At 36.3% G+C, this 17,664-nt stretch overlaps 1 protein-coding gene across 1 annotated transcript in view; it reads right to left on the reverse strand.

Moving 5' to 3' along the window:
- Positions 1–17,664, reverse strand: part of ALMS1 (ALMS1 centrosome and basal body associated protein) — a 130,386-nt gene that overhangs the window by 23,001 nt on the left and 89,721 nt on the right. The window contains exons 12-14 of the mRNA XM_019633288.1: positions 14,116–16,154; positions 6,687–6,931; positions 1,689–1,814 (exon numbers count right to left, since the gene is read on the reverse strand). Of these exons, the coding sequence (XP_019488833.1) occupies positions 1,689–1,814; positions 6,687–6,931; positions 14,116–16,154 (2,410 nt within the window). The remainder of the gene's footprint in view (positions 1–1,688; positions 1,815–6,686; positions 6,932–14,115; positions 16,155–17,664) is intronic.

Here is a 17,664-nt window from a genome sequence, read left to right on the forward strand (position 1 = left end):
GGCTTCTGGACGGCCACTCACTGCGGCTGCTGGCTGCTCACACTGTCTGCTGACTACGGTAGCCCATGGCAACCCACTGCCACAGGGGCTGCAGCCTACACCGTCGCCGGCGACTCGCGGCAGCCCAGCTCCAGGTCGAGCCCGTTGTTCAGCATCTTAGCTGTAGAGGGCAGTGTTACTGGCCCTCACATGTGGGATCCGAACCGGGGCCCTCTGGCATCCCAAGCCAGTTCTTAACCATCACGCCACTCGGCCGGCCCAATATATAAATATTTTAATGTATTTAATGAACACTGGTATGAGGTATAAAATGGCTTACAAAAAAAGGACATGGTAACTTTCTTCAGGAAGGAATCTTGTTACTACTTAACAAATGTTACTGGGTCTAAAAAATAAATTTGTAACATCCATGTCTTTCTTTGGGAGGTTATTACCTTTGCCTTGTTTGTATTTTTTTAAAGGATTTTATGAGTTTAATTGCTTACTCATTCTCAATTAAGGAGAAATCTATCTGCCCAAATATTTGTAAACAATAATGCATGACTTGCCCTTGGCCACAAACTCTAATTGGATCCTTCTCTTACCTGTAGATGCACAACATACTAATAGAGAATAGCTATTAGAACAATTCCTAGGCTTTCATCTAGAGTAACTCTACTTGTCTAAGGAAGGATTGCTTTCTATTCTCAACTCCTTTGCTTTCAGAATAGATGGAGAACATGAAAAACTATAATCTCAAGTAGATATAGCTACTAGGTCTCTTCTTGTCTTATTGATACATTCAGTACTTTATGTATAGTACTATATTTACTAAATATTCCCTACAGGAAATACTGACAACTCCATGGGATGCTATTCGTTTTTTTAATCCTGCAGTTACTTTGTGGTGGTATCAAAGGGATGCTGCTGTAGGATATTTTAAAATTCTGGGGAAACAAGAACAATATTTGCTATGTGGTGTACACTACATAAACTACTAGCTCACAGTAGTTTAAAGTTTTAACATTAGATAGCACTATAATCGTTTCAGTGCTGTTGTATCTTTGCAAACCTGGATTTATTACAGTTTCTGTAATAAAAGCAGGAAACGAGGGTGGTTGGGTCCAATTTCATCTCAAGATTTGAGGAGGTATATAGTTAGTGCCCTAGCAGCAGCATATATCTCATTAGTAAGTAACTGTGGTTATTTATGAACAAAGTAAAATATTTTCTTCTAAAAAGAAAAACCAAAAAGAAATGCCTAATATTTTCATTTGTTAAGTTGTTAGATCAAAACAATAAGTATTTGTATCCTAATAACTTAGTAGCTATTTGAGAAAATACTTCTTATATTTATATGCATTCCACATAATGATAAAAGAAAACCCAGACCAATGAAACACTACGGGCACTGTGAACAGAGAAAACTTGTAAACCTTGTCCTAGAAGAGTCCACTAATCCAAACAAACAGCTGTCCACACAATTTTCTTCATCACATATTTATTAAATATTTACATGTACATAGTATACCTGAGCAAATAACTCACCTATTTGAACCAGGCATGAAAAGCTCCATATTTCACCGAAAGATTTAAAAAGCACTGAATTAAACACTGCTTTTTAAAGATTAAAAAGTCATTCCAGAATTAACCAACAAATCTACAAATAAATTTCAAAAAATAAAATTCTCAATAATTCTGTACAATACCTGAGTGTGAGCTCTCGATGGTAGTATCTGATTTGGAATCCAGAAATGAAGGAGTTTGACTTAATTGTGGAACATAGTACATCTTTGTACTACCAGAAGGCTTATATGGCAACAGGGAAGGCTGGGCTAAGGAAATAAAGATCAGAACAATTAATAAGAAAACATTTATAATTCAATAAACAAATACTGAGTGCCTTCAAAATGCCAGGCAGTGTTCAAGTTCTTGGGATATCTCTCCCTTAAGAAGAGGGAGACATGTAGGAAACAATTAACATACTAAATAAGTAAATTACCTAGTATTCTAATAAATTATAAGTGATATGAAGAAAACAATCAGAAAATGCTGAGGCAGATTAGAAATACTAGGGAAATTGGGGCAGGATGAAGTTTAAATGGAGTGGTAGAGGTTGGTTTCATTGAGAAGATGAGTTTTAGAATCTATTCCATATATATGAGTACATGGCTCTAACTAAAAAATACTTTATCTTACATTAAACCCAAACCTAGTCATTGTTAACCCCTACAACTGGTTTTATGGTCTTATTCTGCCCCCAGAGTGATAGAAAATAAGTTCAATTCTCTTCTATGTGACAGGTCTTCAAAATAAAGCTTCCATTATAAAAATATAAATTCTAATATTAAGAAAATACATAAAAATAAAAAAACAAAGTCCTACCACTCAGATAGCTATCATAACTATTACAGATACTGCCCACCTGTACGCTATATTTTCCAATCTACCCTGCAGCCATGTATGGACATGTGACTAAGCTTGGGCCCACAGGAGAGACCAGTGTGAAACTAATGTGTGCAACTTCCAGGCATCTTATTAAAACAATCCATGTCCTAGGGACTAGAGATTATGGTAGCTACAGCAGCCATTTTAGAACCAAAGAAGGAAGTAACACTGTAAGGATGCCAGAGCCATCAGACATGGCAGAGAGATACCTACTCTAAACCACTTACCTTTAATTTTGGAGTTTCTGCGATAAAATCACTTAATCTGTATCCCAATACATACTTAGTAAGTAATCAGTCAATTAATTATAAATCCACTGGAGCTGCCACTTACTACTTTTGTGACCTTGAAGACATTACTCTTCTTTTTGCCTCAGTTTCCTGCCCTACAAAACGAGCATGATAATACCTACTTCTTAGGCTTACTGTGAAAATTTAAACAAATTAAAAAGATTTAAAGTGCATCAAACACTAATTTTGATATGTTTGAAAGTGTCAAGTTCTTCAAATCTCCTTCTCCCTGAGTAAGTAACCAACTTATTCGAATAGCACGTATTATATAATCCCTATTTTTCTCCACTGCAATACCTCCTTCATCACACATTAAAATCAAAGAAAACAATTCATTTTTGTGCTTTCTGTTCTATTCCATCAACATGCTTATAGATGTTTAGGTTAGTACCACACTTTAAATTTGGCTGCTGCTAAAATTCACCCTCTCCATTACTTTTTTTCCCCAGGTTTTCTTTGTTATTATTCCTGATAAACTTTAAGATCCATTAAACAAGTTCAAGAAAAAAATTCCATTAGAATTTTGAGCATAATTATGTTAGAGTGTAAATTTATTTGGGAATAAATGATATCTTTACAATATCCAGCTTTCTCCAACATTCAGAAACATCCCATCCCTTCTCTTAATTTAATCAACCATTCTCTTCTATCTCTATACAAAGGAGTTCTTCACATACATCCTATAAAATTCTTGTTTCGGTTATTCCTGAGTATTTTTGGGGGTTGTACTGCTCCTATGAACAGAGTTTTGTAGACAGCTATCATTTCTTCTGAACACCTGCAGCACCTTCAGTTTTTCCTTACAGCCCATGGTTCCCTCTCTCATCCTATCACACCCTAGATGAACTCCTAGTTGCCCATATATAGTTTATAAAAACCAAAACACTCTAGACAGAGTAGAACAAGGCCACCTTCATTCTGGACACAATAATAACCTTTGCATTACTTAGAACTGTGTTACCATCTTTGACTGCTCCATCATTCTGATGGCTTATTTTGACACTGAATTCCATATTATTAGGACCCTGCTTTCAAGCCACAGTGAAGGAAATGAGACAAAGTCTGATGCCTAAAGAGATTCAGAAGCCTCATCACCCACAACTGTGCTAAACTTAAAAAAAAAGGGGAGTGGGGGAGTGAGTGACTTACTGATAATGGGGGAGTGAGTGACTTACTGATAACTGTGCCATAACTGTTATGGCACAAGGAGGTAGGCATCACTTTCTAAGGCTGCAATGCAGGCTTACAGAATATGGCATATGCTCAGAACCACATGTGATACTTGCTTATCCCACAGAAAGAATGTATACATTTAGGAACAAAGGCAGAAGCCTTTTTGAGAAACTTTTGCTTTCCATGTGTGTGACTCTTAGCTTTGTTAAACGGAAGATCTTAGAAATAAGAGAGGGATTCTTCCACCAGGAGACAGGAGCCACTTAGTCATTTTACATTCTTTATGTCACTGAAACAACACATGGAATAGGATGCCGGTGCTGACTATCATCACGCCTGACCTTAACTATCAGGGAGAAAGAAATAAGGATGCCTTAAAAAAAGGAAGTCATTAGGAGTATGGCTAATATTTGGGTGGTACTTTACCATGCTTGGTGACACAAATTAACAAAAAATTACTTTAAACCTATATGTAAAGGGCTAATAAAGTCTCAGACTATTTAGGAATACTTGTATCACTCCATCAAGCAAAAACAAGCAAACAACACAAATACCCCCCCCCCAAACTAGCCATTGAGAATCTGGCTAAAGTCAAGTGGAACAAAAATTTGTAGAGGAGGGGAGAATTTAAACAACAGAAAAAACAGGCTGTAGCCTCCATTTCTATCTGGTCATTGCTGTAGTCATTATTGTTAGAATATTGATTTATTAATTTCCTTCCTCCACCAGTGTATATAAGTTTCATGGTGATGGTTAAATTTACCATTTATTTCAAAGGTTGCAGAAAACAAATAAAAACAATTGGGCAGAATTACAATGGACCCAGAACAAGAATGGCTATCATATAGAGATGGAGAATTCTGAGAAAGAAATGTGGCCTTTTGAAATTCTCATTATATTTAAATGCAGTAGTCTTAAGGTTACTTTGGACTGCCTGCCTTTGGGAGAACAAGTGACTACACAGCAAATAATAGCTGCCTTTGGGAAAGGAAGGACTAGGGAGGGTTAAAGAAAGTTCAACAATAAATTTCAAAAAATTTGAATATAGAACTGAATATAAACATATAGCATATTATTCTGAATTTAATTCAGAGTAATGGGCAGATAGTCATGCATTTAACATACTGTTCTTTGTACTTTAAAATGTTTTCACATAAAAAAATATCAAAATTTTACTTTTGAATCTACAGTATTAAAAATAATATTTTATGGGGGGGTTATCACTGTGAGAGGTGTAAATGATTAACTATTACATTGTTTTATACACCTGAAACTAATAAAAAAATATTTTATTAGTAAACCAAATAATATTAGTACTTTAAAAGAGTCCTTTTTCCCTAGGTACCTGTATGTAAAGGTAAAACCATAACTCATGGCCTCCAAATAGATTGATCCATTTGCTGTGAGTAAATGTTTAAAATACACTTCCGCATTTGGCTCTCCCCTCTTGTGCTTCTGACACCACCATGAGAACAACCTATCCTAGGGTACTTATTGTACAATTAGCCTGAGTTTTAGAATAAGGCAAGTGGAGCATAAGAACCAATCCATTTCTGCTTCCTGCGCCAAACTCCAATTGACACACAAGCCAATGAGTGAGAAAAGCAAATGTTTGTTACTATAAAGCACTGAGATTTTTGAGGTTGTTTGCTATATGGTACCACTGTGGCAATAGATAACTGACACATAAAGGTGTTCTTTGTGATATTTACTAAGCTGTACATCTTGGGGTTCAATTTTACTTCACGGTAAAAGTGTATAAGAAGTATAACCATCTTAACATATAAATGTACTTATTTAAGTTAAATTCAATGCAATTTAAATGCTGAACCAAGCAATTGTCTTTATACATTTAGGCATATTCCATATGTATCTACAAATAAACTTTTTGCATAAGTAGAAAAACTTAAAATATATTTGAATAGATATGTACAAACTATTAAATACTTTAAAATTAATAAGCTAAAGTTCCCAACCTCTTTTGGAGGAAGAATGGGAACTTAATTGTTAATTTTCCTGTTACTGGTCTAAAAAAAGAAAATAACTTGCTCTAATTTTGAATATTATACAGTATAAGCACTATTGAAATATCACTGCTACAATAGCATAGCACTCTAAATGCAGATGTTATGGTAGAGATGGCTAGCTATTCACCAAAATCCATTTCTTCTTCATCCTGCAAAACCCAGCTAAACTCTTCCGAGGCAGTAGAATGTAATTTAGACCACTTTCAGACCTAGCCCATAAAAACATTACACATGCGTTTTCCATGTTTTTTGTCCCTTCCAGTTGACTGTGATGGTGAATTCCAAGTAATTGTGGGTTGCATGTTTCAAAGACAACAGTCAGCCTGGGTCCTTGGTCATAGTTTTATGAGCGAGAAATAGACTGGTATTGTGTTTGCACTACTATATATATTTGCATCTATTTACTATAGTATGCAACTTTTACTACAAGACAAAATGCCAATAATTCACCTGCCCACCTAAATGGGACCTTCCATAGTTTTAAGTTTTTATGAAATACTTGCATTCTTATTACAGGTATCATGAGATGAAAATATGCCAACCACAAGCTTCATGAGTTCCACATGTTGTTCACTCCATTAGAAATTAAGGTAAAAACATAATAAATCATATTCTCTTCATACCTATGAAATTAAAAGATGGATACGATCACGTGGATCCTAATGCTTACAATTAAAATTAGGTTTTCTGACTAGAAAGACACAAGTTTCTGAGATAATTACACATAAAAGTTGGTAATATGACCTAAAATGTAAGCACATTCTCTTACCTCCGTCTGTGCCACGAGGAACAGTAATTTGCTGGATTGAAAATGAGGAAGCAAACTTGACAGGAACTTTGTCCAGCTTCTGGGTACTGGGCTCTGGAATTTCATGTTCACAATCTTCAGCATTAATAAAAATCTCAGATGAAAACATGGTTTTTTGTGGACTTTCTGTTGTTATCTGAGTGACTGCATCAGATGAAAATTTTCCAGAGAAGGCCGAAGATGGGGGCTTAATATCCTTTAAGGATCTGAACAAAGAAGAGAAAGGACATAGTAGGTCATATCCTAAGCTTATAAAATACTATAATCTCTTTCCAAAAGTAGTTTCAAAGAATAGTATGTAGAGACACATCAACCTCAAATGGGTAAGTTATTTCTGCAGTACCCTTCACTTTCTTGGATAGTTATTAAAATGTGATCATGTATAAGTTTACTTTTATTTATTTTAAAATCTACTTTTAGTTTCAATTTAGAATGTTATTATGTAATTTACCTGAGAAAAGAGTACTTTTTAGTTCAAGTGAAAATTCATTCATTTTTTAAAAATTATTAGAAGTCCACTATAAATTAGGGGACTGTGCTAAAAGCATAGAGTGTACAAAGATAAACAAGAAACAAAGCCTTCCCTCAAGGAGTTTATATGTGTGGGAAAGAGAGGTTTTCAAGGTTGTAATTATGTATTAAGATTATAAAGAATTCATATTAAAACAGAATGGAGTAAATAAATGATTGAATAAATAAATAATAGGGGAGAGGAGTCAACTCTTACTTACAGAAGAATTCCAAATAATATATGTAGATATCACACTCCCATCCCCACCCAAGGAGATGAAGGTAATCTCTCCCTTTCCCCTTGAGTATGGGCTGAACTTAGTGACTGGATTCCAAAGAATAGAATATAAAAAGGGAGAAACAGTAACTTTACAGTAGAGAAACCTGGCAAACACCATGTTATACAAGTGATAAAGGTTCATATCACCAGTGATGTCATGTGGCCGTCACATACTCTCTGCTATGATGTGATGAGCAGGGTATTTCACTTTTGTGGTATTCTTTGACAAACCCGTAACTCTGGTCTAATCATGAGAAAAGCACCAGTCAAACCCAGGTTGAAGGAAATTCTACTTAGTATCTTACCATTATTCCTTAAGACTGTCATAATCATGGAAAACAAGCTATGAGACCTCCAGAAAGACAAACAAATTGGGTCCTGGAGCAAATTAAGCCTGAAACATCATTGGGAGTGACAAATGATAAAACTTAAGTTGTCCTACGTTGGGCACATCATGAGAAGGCAAGGTTCTTTGGGAAAGACAATGCTGGGAAAAAAAGAAGGCAGCAGGAAAACAGGAGGAACAAATGTGAGATGGATTGACTCCATAAAAGCCATAGGCATGAGTCTACAGGAGCTGAGTGGGGCTGTTGAGGACAGGACATTGTGGATGTCACTTAGTGGATTCGGAACCAACTCAATGGCACATCACACACACACACACAATATACCATACCATATAGCAATTCTAAAAAATTTAAACATAATGAAATTGTAATCTCAATTACCATGATGGAATTAACTAGAAACAAACAATAATTAGAAGAGTTCCCATATAACTGGAAATAAGAAACACTTCTCTACATAGCCCATGAAACAAAAAAGAAATTATAAAAGAAATGAGAAAATATTTTGAAGATGATGAAAAACTACATAAAAAATTGTGTACATTAGAAAAGAAGGCTACAAATTAATTAAAATATATTTAAAAATTAAGTATTCTCAGAAAGGTAGAAAAAGACTATCAGGTTAAAACCTCAAACAGAAAAAATAAAATGAAGATAAAAGCAGAAATTAATGAAATAAAAAACACACACTAGAGGATCAACAAAACCCAAACTGTTAAATCCCTAGCGAGAGTGACCAACAAAAAAAGGGAAAATACAAATCAGCAATATCAGACATCAAAAAGCTTTTATCACTAAAGATTCAGAAAATGAAAGGATAAGAAGACATTATGAAAATAACTCATGCCAAAATTACTCAGCATGAAGAACCAGAAAAATCTCAACTCACATGAGAAAAGACAATCAACTGACATTAATGCTGGAATGAAAGAGATGTTAGGTCTGACAAAAACTTTAAAGAAGTTATAGAATGCTCCAACAACTAAAGGTGCATATCCTTGAAACAAATGCAAAAACAGGACAACAGAGGGGGAAAAAAATTTTAAAAATCAACAGAGCTTCAGGGACCTGTAAGATAATACCAAAAGGTCTAGCATTTGTGTCATCAGAGACAAAGAAGAGAGTGTAGTACAAGATTTATTTATATATATAAATAAATATATATATTTGGTGAAATAAGGGTTGAAAACTCCCCAAATATGATGAAAGATAGCTCAAACAAACCCCAAAGAAATCCATACCTAGAAATATTGTAATCAATCTAAAACAAAACAAAATAAAAATAAAGCGGAGAAAAATAGCACACTGCTTCTTATTTACAAGAGAATAATGTTAAATAAATACACATTTCTCATCAGGTAAGATGCTAACATCTGCTTTACAGATCTTTTTTCTTTTTTCTTTTTTTTACAAATTCAAGTTAAGACCCTCTACTAGGGATAAGATTATGAGTCACTGAAGGCTCAGATGACGGTTAGTATTTTTAGCAATCAAGTTATTTTTTAATTAAGGTATACATATTGTTTTTTAGACAAAATGTTATTGTATACTTCATACACTACAGTATACTATAAACATAATTTTTATATACACTGGGAAATAAAAAAATCTGTATGACACTTTATTGCAGTGGTCTGGAACTGAACTTGCCATGTCTCCAAGGTATGCCTGCATCTTCTTGATGAATTGACCCTTCTATTATTGTATAACAATCTTCTTTGTCTATGTTGTCTACAAAATCTATTTTGTCTGAGATAAGCAGAGCCACCCCTGCTCTCTTGGTTCCCACTGAAGGTAATATCTTTTTCCATTCCCTCACTTTGAGCCGGTGTCCGTTAAGCTGAAGTGAGTCTCTTGTAAGCAGCATATAAATTCAATGGATCTCTACCAAAATTCCAATGAAACAGAAAGAGAAAAACAACCCTAAAATTTGTACGTAGCCACAAAAGATTCCAAATAGCCAAAGCAATCCTGAGAAAAAAAAAAAGAACAAAACTGGAAGCATCACACTTCCCAATTTCAAACTACACTACAAAGCTATAGTAATCAAAATAGCACATAATTAGCATAAAAATAGACACATACACTAATGGAATAGAGAGCCCAGAAATAAACACCTGCACATACCATTAACTAATACTTGACAATGAAGCCAAGAATATACAATAGGGAAAGGATAATCTCTTCAATAAACAATCTGGGAAAATTGGATAATTGCCACAGAAAAATGAAATTGGATTCACATATTACACCACTAGGAATTTAACTCAAAATAGATTAAAGACCTAAAACATAAGACCTGAAACTATAAAACTCATAGAGGAAGCAGGGAAAAAAATTCCTTGACATTGGTCTTGGCAACAATTTTTTGGATGTGACACCAAGAGCACAAGCAACAAAGGCAAAATTCAGTAAATGGAACTGCATCAAACCAAAAATCTTCTGTACAGCGACCTAAACAATCAACAAAATAAAAGGGCAACAACCTACTCAATGGGAGAAAAAATTTGCAAATCATACATCTGAAAGGGGCTTAATATCCAAAATATATATAGAACTCATACCACTGAATAATAAAAAAACAAAATTTCCAATTACCATATTTCCCCATGTATAAGACTCACCTTAATTTTGGGGCCCGAAATTTGAAAAAAAAGTATTACATAAAATTATTGAACTCAAGTTTTATTCATCACAAAATTCATACAACTCCTCATCACTGTCAAAACTCTCAACCATTAGCTTGTCCTCATATGTGTCTGATGATGAATTACTGTCTTCAGATACTCCCTCATCCTCAATTCCATCTATGGCATTTGAAATCTACAACCATTGTATAAGACGCACCCAGTTTTTAGACCTCAAATTTTTCAAAAAAAGGTGCATCTTATACATGGGGATATATGGTAAAAATGGGCAGAGAAACTGAAGAGACATTTTTCAAAAAAGATATACAAATGAAAAAGTGCTTGGCATCACTAATCATCAGAGAAATGCAAATCAAAACCACAATGACATATCATCTCCCACCTGTAAGAATGACTATCATCAAAAAGACAAAAGAGGGCCTGCCGAGTGGCTCGTTGGTTAAGAGTTGGCTTGGGAGCACAAACTCTGAGCAGCAGGGCCACCAGTTTGAATCCCACATGGGCCAGTGATGCTGTGCCCTCTAGAGCTAAGTTGGTGAACAACAGCTCCACCTGGAGGTGGGCTGCCATGTGTCGCTGGTGACGGCGTAAGCTACAGTGGGCTGCCGTAAGCTACCGTGAGTGGCCAGCAGCCAGCGTGAGTGGCTGGTAGCCGTTGTGAGCTGCCGTGAGCAGCCGTCCAATGGCCGGTGACCGATCTGCCTCACCCAGGAAGAGCGCAATGATAATATCAACATGGGCCAGTGAAGCGACGTCCTCCACGACTGAAGAACAAAACGGACAGCAACTCGTCTGTTCCCCTTCCCTGATTCCCCAATGCTGTTCCCTTCCCCAATTCCCCCACCAAAAAAAATCTAAAAAAAAATAAGTGAGCAAATGTAAATTAAAAAAAAAAAAGACAAAAGATAACAAGTGTTGGTGAGAATGTGGAGAAAAGGGAACCCTTGAACACTGTTGGAATGTAAATTGGTGTAGCCACTATGGAAAACAGTGCAGAGGTTCTTCACAAAATTAAAAACAGAACTACCTTATACTCCCTCAATCTCACTTCTGGGTATACAGGAAAGAAAATGAAAACAGGATATCTGCACCCCCATGTTTACTGTAGCATTGTTTACAATAGCCAAGATATGGAAACAACCTAAGTGTGCATCAACGGATAAACGGATAAAGATGTGGCATACACACACACACACACACACACACACACACACACACACACAGGAATATTATTCAGCCACAGGAAATCATGTCATTTGTAACAGCACAGAATGACCTTGAAGGAAGGCAAGTATTATATCATACCACACAATGTGAAATCTAAAACAGCCGTATTTGTGCAAACAGGGAGTAGAATGATTACCAGGGGCTGGATGGTGGGGGAAATGGGAAGATACTGGTCAAAGGGTACAAATTCCCAATTAGAAGGTGAATAAATACTGGGGATCCATGTACAGATTTGCGATGTCAGTTAACAATAACGTAATATACACTTGAATGTTGTTAAGAGAGTAGATCTTAAATGTTTTCACCACAAAGAAGTACTGGTAATTATGTGTTGTAATGGAGGTTTTAGCTAATGCTATGGCAGCAATTACTTTGCAATATGTAAATGTTACCAAGTTAACATGTTGTAAACCTTAAACTTACAGAATATCATGTCAATTATATCTTAATAAAGCTAGGAAAAAAATCCTATTCTTCAGAAAAAGAAACGAGGATTCTTTGGAGAAATGGTTGATTTCAGGGCTGGGGCACAGTATAGGAGCCAATATTAAAGTGTTCTCAATAGGTAAAACTGGAAAAAACTTGAGTAAGGATTGGATTATAATCAGCTCCATTATAACCTATGGGACCACCGTCATAATGCAGTCCATCATTGACCTAAATGTGGCTATGTGGTACATGACTATACATACACACAGATGAGTATGTATGTGTATACACAGTTTGAATTATTATAGACTCTGGAGTCAGACAAACCTAGGTTCAAATGCTACCTCCAACACTCAATGGCCATGTGATATTGGGCAAAACATTTAATTTCTCTAAGTATTAGGTTTTTTAAATCTATAAATTGAGGCAATTCCATCTATCTCTGATTATACTGAGTATAAAATTATATAAGCAACCACTACAATACCTGGCATTTAGTATATTCTGAATAAATGGCATTATTAGTTCATATTTATAATCATCTATAATTTTCTTCTTATTCAAGGAACTCAGCTCCAATAACTAGGCATTTTATGACTTTGATGAATTTAAGTATTGTATATAAACTTGTCAATCTTTTAATTTCTAAACATTTTTCAAAAAAAATTATTAGTACCAATCTCTACAGCACCCTGTTTATAATACTGAAGCCAGAGACTGACCCTGTTTGTTTGTTTTGTCCCAATTCAATTCTCAAGTTGCTAACTTTTAGAACCATAAGGAATCTTTCAGGTTTCCACCCCTTCAACTTCCCCCATCATCCATATGAGTGCCAAAGGTATTAAATGACTTGTCCAAGAAGACAGCTGGTAGAAGAGCTGGAAGTCAAGTTCAAGATTCGGAGAGACAGTCTCATGTGGTGAACAAACGCTTGCTTTGATTAAACATACTATATTTGAATACCCAATCTGCTGCTTACAAACAGCAATATTTAAGACACGACAAAGTAGCAATGTCATGTCTCTATTTCACAGAGGGTAAATAAAGATACCACCATCTACCTCACAGGGTTTATCATGAGTATTAAATGAGATAACATATAGAAGTCCCTCATTGCCAAGGCTATCACATGTGGATGTTGAAAAAAAACATTTTTTCCCTTCCTCCTTTCCAACCCCAGTGCTCTCCACTATGACATGATGCCTTCTCAACTGTAAGATGGAAATATTAAACACACAGGGTAGTTCTGTTTAGCCATAATAGAATGTTACATGAGTTTCTCGTAAAGGACTCATTAATGTAAAACTGAATGAATGACAGTCTTAAAATTAGGTTGAATAATATAATTCTAACGCATTTATCCCTGACCTGGGTTTCCTTTCCTACAACACGCTGTGAAGTAGAGCATTACATTCAGGGAGCACATTATGTTGATATGCATCCCTGGCGATATTAACCTTGACGGCTTGGCTAAAATGATGTCTACCAGAATTCTCTACTGGAAAGTTACTTCTTTTTTTTTTTTTCATTGTAAATACTAAATATTTGAGAGGAATCAAGAAATAGAAACAAAGAGAGGGAGAGAAAGAGAGCAAGCATGGGTGTGCGTCCCCTCCCAAGGCCTTGTCTTCAGCATATCTCCAACACAATAAACAAGGAATGAGTAAATTGTACCACTGGATGATCAAAGATTCCTCTCTAAGTAATGCAATTTAAAATACTTGATGCCAAGTCTTGTTAAAAGCCCTTTGAAAGTATACATACATTACTTTCAGATATTCTCTTACTTTGGTATTTATCCCTTGAAAGACTTCTAGCAGACTAGTCAGATATAGTCTCCCATAAGAGAATCATACTGCCTCCTACCCAAGAACTTATATTTGCTTAAGTTATTTAAAACCCTTTATCACAAATTTCATCAGCTTGCTTGTCATCACAATGAGACTCACCGATCTGCAGATACTGGAGTCCCTTCTGGATTGGGATATCCTTCCAAATCTGAAAAGTTCACTTGTGTTTGCCTTGAGGTTACTATCTGGCTATTCTGAGAAGGTATGGTTTTCAAGTCCTGAGTAATAGTATTACCATCTGGAAGAGGAGACTGTACAACTTGAAAGTCCGATGAAGATTTAGGTCCTAGAAAACCTAAAGACTCTTGATCCTGTGCTACAGGTTTAGTGGTCAGTAATTTGGTGGTTGGTCTCAATGATCTTGAAGATATAGTTTGTAGATCAGAGTTAAACTCACTATTCATTCTTTTTTTAGAAGCAGGATCCAATGAAACAAATCTTTTATCTAAGGTTCCACTATCCAACTTGGATGGAGTATTGGGAGAAAGAGTTATATGGACAAAAGAAAGTGCTTTTTTATTTGAAGGTGGAGTAGGTATTGATAAAGATGTTGCTAATGTAGGTGAAGATGTTGCTAATGTAGGCAAAGATGTTGCTAATGTACACGAAGATGTTGCTAATGTAGGTGAAGATGTTGTTAATGTAGGTGAAGATGTTGCTAATGTAGGTGAAGAAGTTGCTAATGTAGGTGAAGAAGTTGCTAATGTAGGTGAAGATGTTGCTAATGTAGGTGAAGATGTTGCTAATGGACTTTGATTTGGGGCTGATTGGGAGACCACCTTATTTAACTTGGCTTCAACATCTATCATATTAGAAATGTGTGATTTAGGCTTATGTTGATCATTGTTTTCTACTACAGAATCCTGACCTTGAGGAAGAGGGGAAGATTGTTTTCTCATGTTGTGATCTACATCCGGGGCTTTGCTTTGTTCAAAGAGCTGACGTTGCTCAAGAAAAATGGGAGGAGGAAGGTCTGGAGCTATATAATCCTGACCTTGAGGAAGGGAGGAGTGGTTTTCTCTCATCTGGTGATCTACATCTGGGGCTTTGCTTAGTTCCAAGAGTTCTCGTTTTTCAAGAAAAATGAAACAAGGAAGGTTTGAAGCTACAAAATCCTGATGTTGAGGAGGGGGAGACTGGTGTTTTCTCACATGGTGATCTGCATGTGGGACTTTGCTTTGTTCAAAGAGCTCTTGTTGTTCAAGAAATATGCGCGAAGGAAGATTTGGTGTTATAGTTACATTCTTCTCTTTTACTCCTAATGTGGAACTTGGTCTGTCTATATTAATGAAGGTATGGTTATCAGCAAAATGAACTTCCTTAACTTTTCCAGAATTTGTACTGGTACTGGGCACAGAATGACTGCCTTTAAAATCTGGTCTTTCTAAGAGTTTTTCTTCTTGGTGAGAACATTCAACAGAAAATTTACCTTTTCTACTGCTTTCTGCTAAAATCGTCACAGCTTTATCTGGTGAATGACTAATGATTTTCAATGATGGAGGGGAAGAGGTTTTCTGTTTTAGATCTCTAGGAGGATTTTGCTCTTCAGTGAAATGAGAATTAAATATTCCTACAGATGCTCCACTACACTGGCTACCTTCAGTAACACCAACCTTAACAACAGAGGAATCTGAAAAACATTTAGAATGTTGGTGAGATGAAAAAGTGATGGAGGTAGTAAACTTTTTCATGGATTCTGGGGGCAGCATTTGTGATGAAGAATGACAATCCATTTCTTCAGGTCGCACACAAGTGGGTTCTACTAATTCTGACAGCCAAGGGTCCATCTTTTCATGGAATGGCATTTGAAAGCCCTTGCTAATTTTGAAGTCATCAGCCAACAAGTTTTGAAATGGGGAATGACTTTGTAACTGCAAGGAATTCCAAGCTTCAAAATGGGGGTTGCTCTGGTCTAGTGATTTGGAAAGGTTGATGTGCCTGGTTCTCCATGATGATGGGCTCCGTTGTCCTTTGAGCATTTCTAAGGGTTCAGCAGATCTGAACACACAGGGATGGCTGTCCAACTGTGGTTGTTCAGCAGTTAGAGTCCTAAAACATCCTTTTTCATGGCTCTCAATAATAATGTGACTACATACAGTTTCCGGGTTGCATCCTATTCCCCGTGGACTCTGTAAACCCTAGAAAATAAAAACAAGTTCTTACTTGAAGTAGTCCAAATAGTTATATAAAAATTAATTTCGTGATCTTTTATAATAAAACAGTTAAGAACAAAATAAGAATAAGAGGGTTAACTACAGAATAAAATGGCTCATGATAACTAAAACTGTGCAGTTAATTTCTTCTAAAAATTTTTCACTGAAGTAACTAATGAAAGCAAACTACTGTTGTCCCGCAGTAATCTCACCTTTTTTCTTTTAGTAACAGAGGTCTCCTACCCCAACATTTGCTCGTCACATGGCACCAAGCTGGAGATATTTCCAGTTTCTTTTGCAGCTAGGTGTGACCATATGACTAGGCTTCGGCCAACAGGATATGAGCAAAAGCAGTAAGTACAACTGCTGCTTCCTGTCCTTAAAAAATCAAGTTCTTGGCCTCCATGTTCCCCTACTACCACCATCACTATCACTGTTATTATTACCAGCTGAAAATAATGATGTCTAGAACATCCCTAGAAGCCATGTAAAAGGATGGCTCAGCTGCCCACCCAGCTTGTGCCCTTGGGTGACCTCAAGGAGCTTACTCCTGTTCCCACCTTGGACTGTCACATGAAAGAAAACATTCTACTTTACGTGAGACATTGTTTTTTGGGGTCTCTCTGTTATAGAAGTTTAGCCTACACCCTAATATTTTACCATTAAGAATAGGAAAAAGAACTATTGGGTTGTTGGAAATGTCATGATGCATTTTTGCAATGGAAAACATAGAAAAAGTACGTCATGACTTTTCCAACAACCCAATAGTACCTCTTTCCTGGGGTATAAGGTCAGTGCCTAAAATTGCCATAAATACAAAATTTCTCTGAGATTTCCATGTTGTCCTATAAAGTTGTAACTTGGCACTCTATTTGATGATATAGCCACGTCTGATTTCATATAAAAATATTTTAAAATATGCTGCCACTTCCCACATAATGGAGTAGATATGTTTTTCCCTATTCCACCTGCTAAGTCCAACTAGAAATCCTGGACTTTACACATAAAACAAATTTAAGAAGAATCTGAAAGAGGTAGAGAAGAAGGCAAACTGGGTAGGGACCTTGGAACCTGAGCAATGGCATAGTAGTGAGAGCCCTGGTTTTTCTTTTTACCTCATGTATCCCAGATCTGGATCTGAAGAAGCCAGCAACCCAGGAAGAAGGAGAACAGACAAAAGCTCTAACAAAAACCTGCTCTCATCGGCTAAAAAGATCAGTAAAAGTGAAGTCGGCCAAGACAATAAACTTTTAGACAAAAACTGCTCTATTTCAGCCAAACACCTGGGGTGGGGGATGGAGGCTGGGGGTGGGGGTGGGGAGTGGCCTCACCCACACTCCTACCAGCAAAGGCTAAGTGAGGTGCATATACTTCTACCCTTGCAAAACTATAATGAGGCACCCCAACAGCCAGGTCAAGGTGGTATCAGAGATGGCCAAGTAGGAGCTTATGACTTATCTTCACCTCTACTGACAATAATGAGCCACCTCTCCCT

This window comes from Hipposideros armiger, unplaced genomic scaffold (genome assembly GCF_001890085.2).
Source record: "Hipposideros armiger isolate ML-2016 unplaced genomic scaffold, ASM189008v1 scaffold_1274, whole genome shotgun sequence".
Lineage (NCBI taxonomy): Eukaryota > Metazoa > Chordata > Mammalia > Chiroptera > Hipposideridae > Hipposideros > Hipposideros armiger.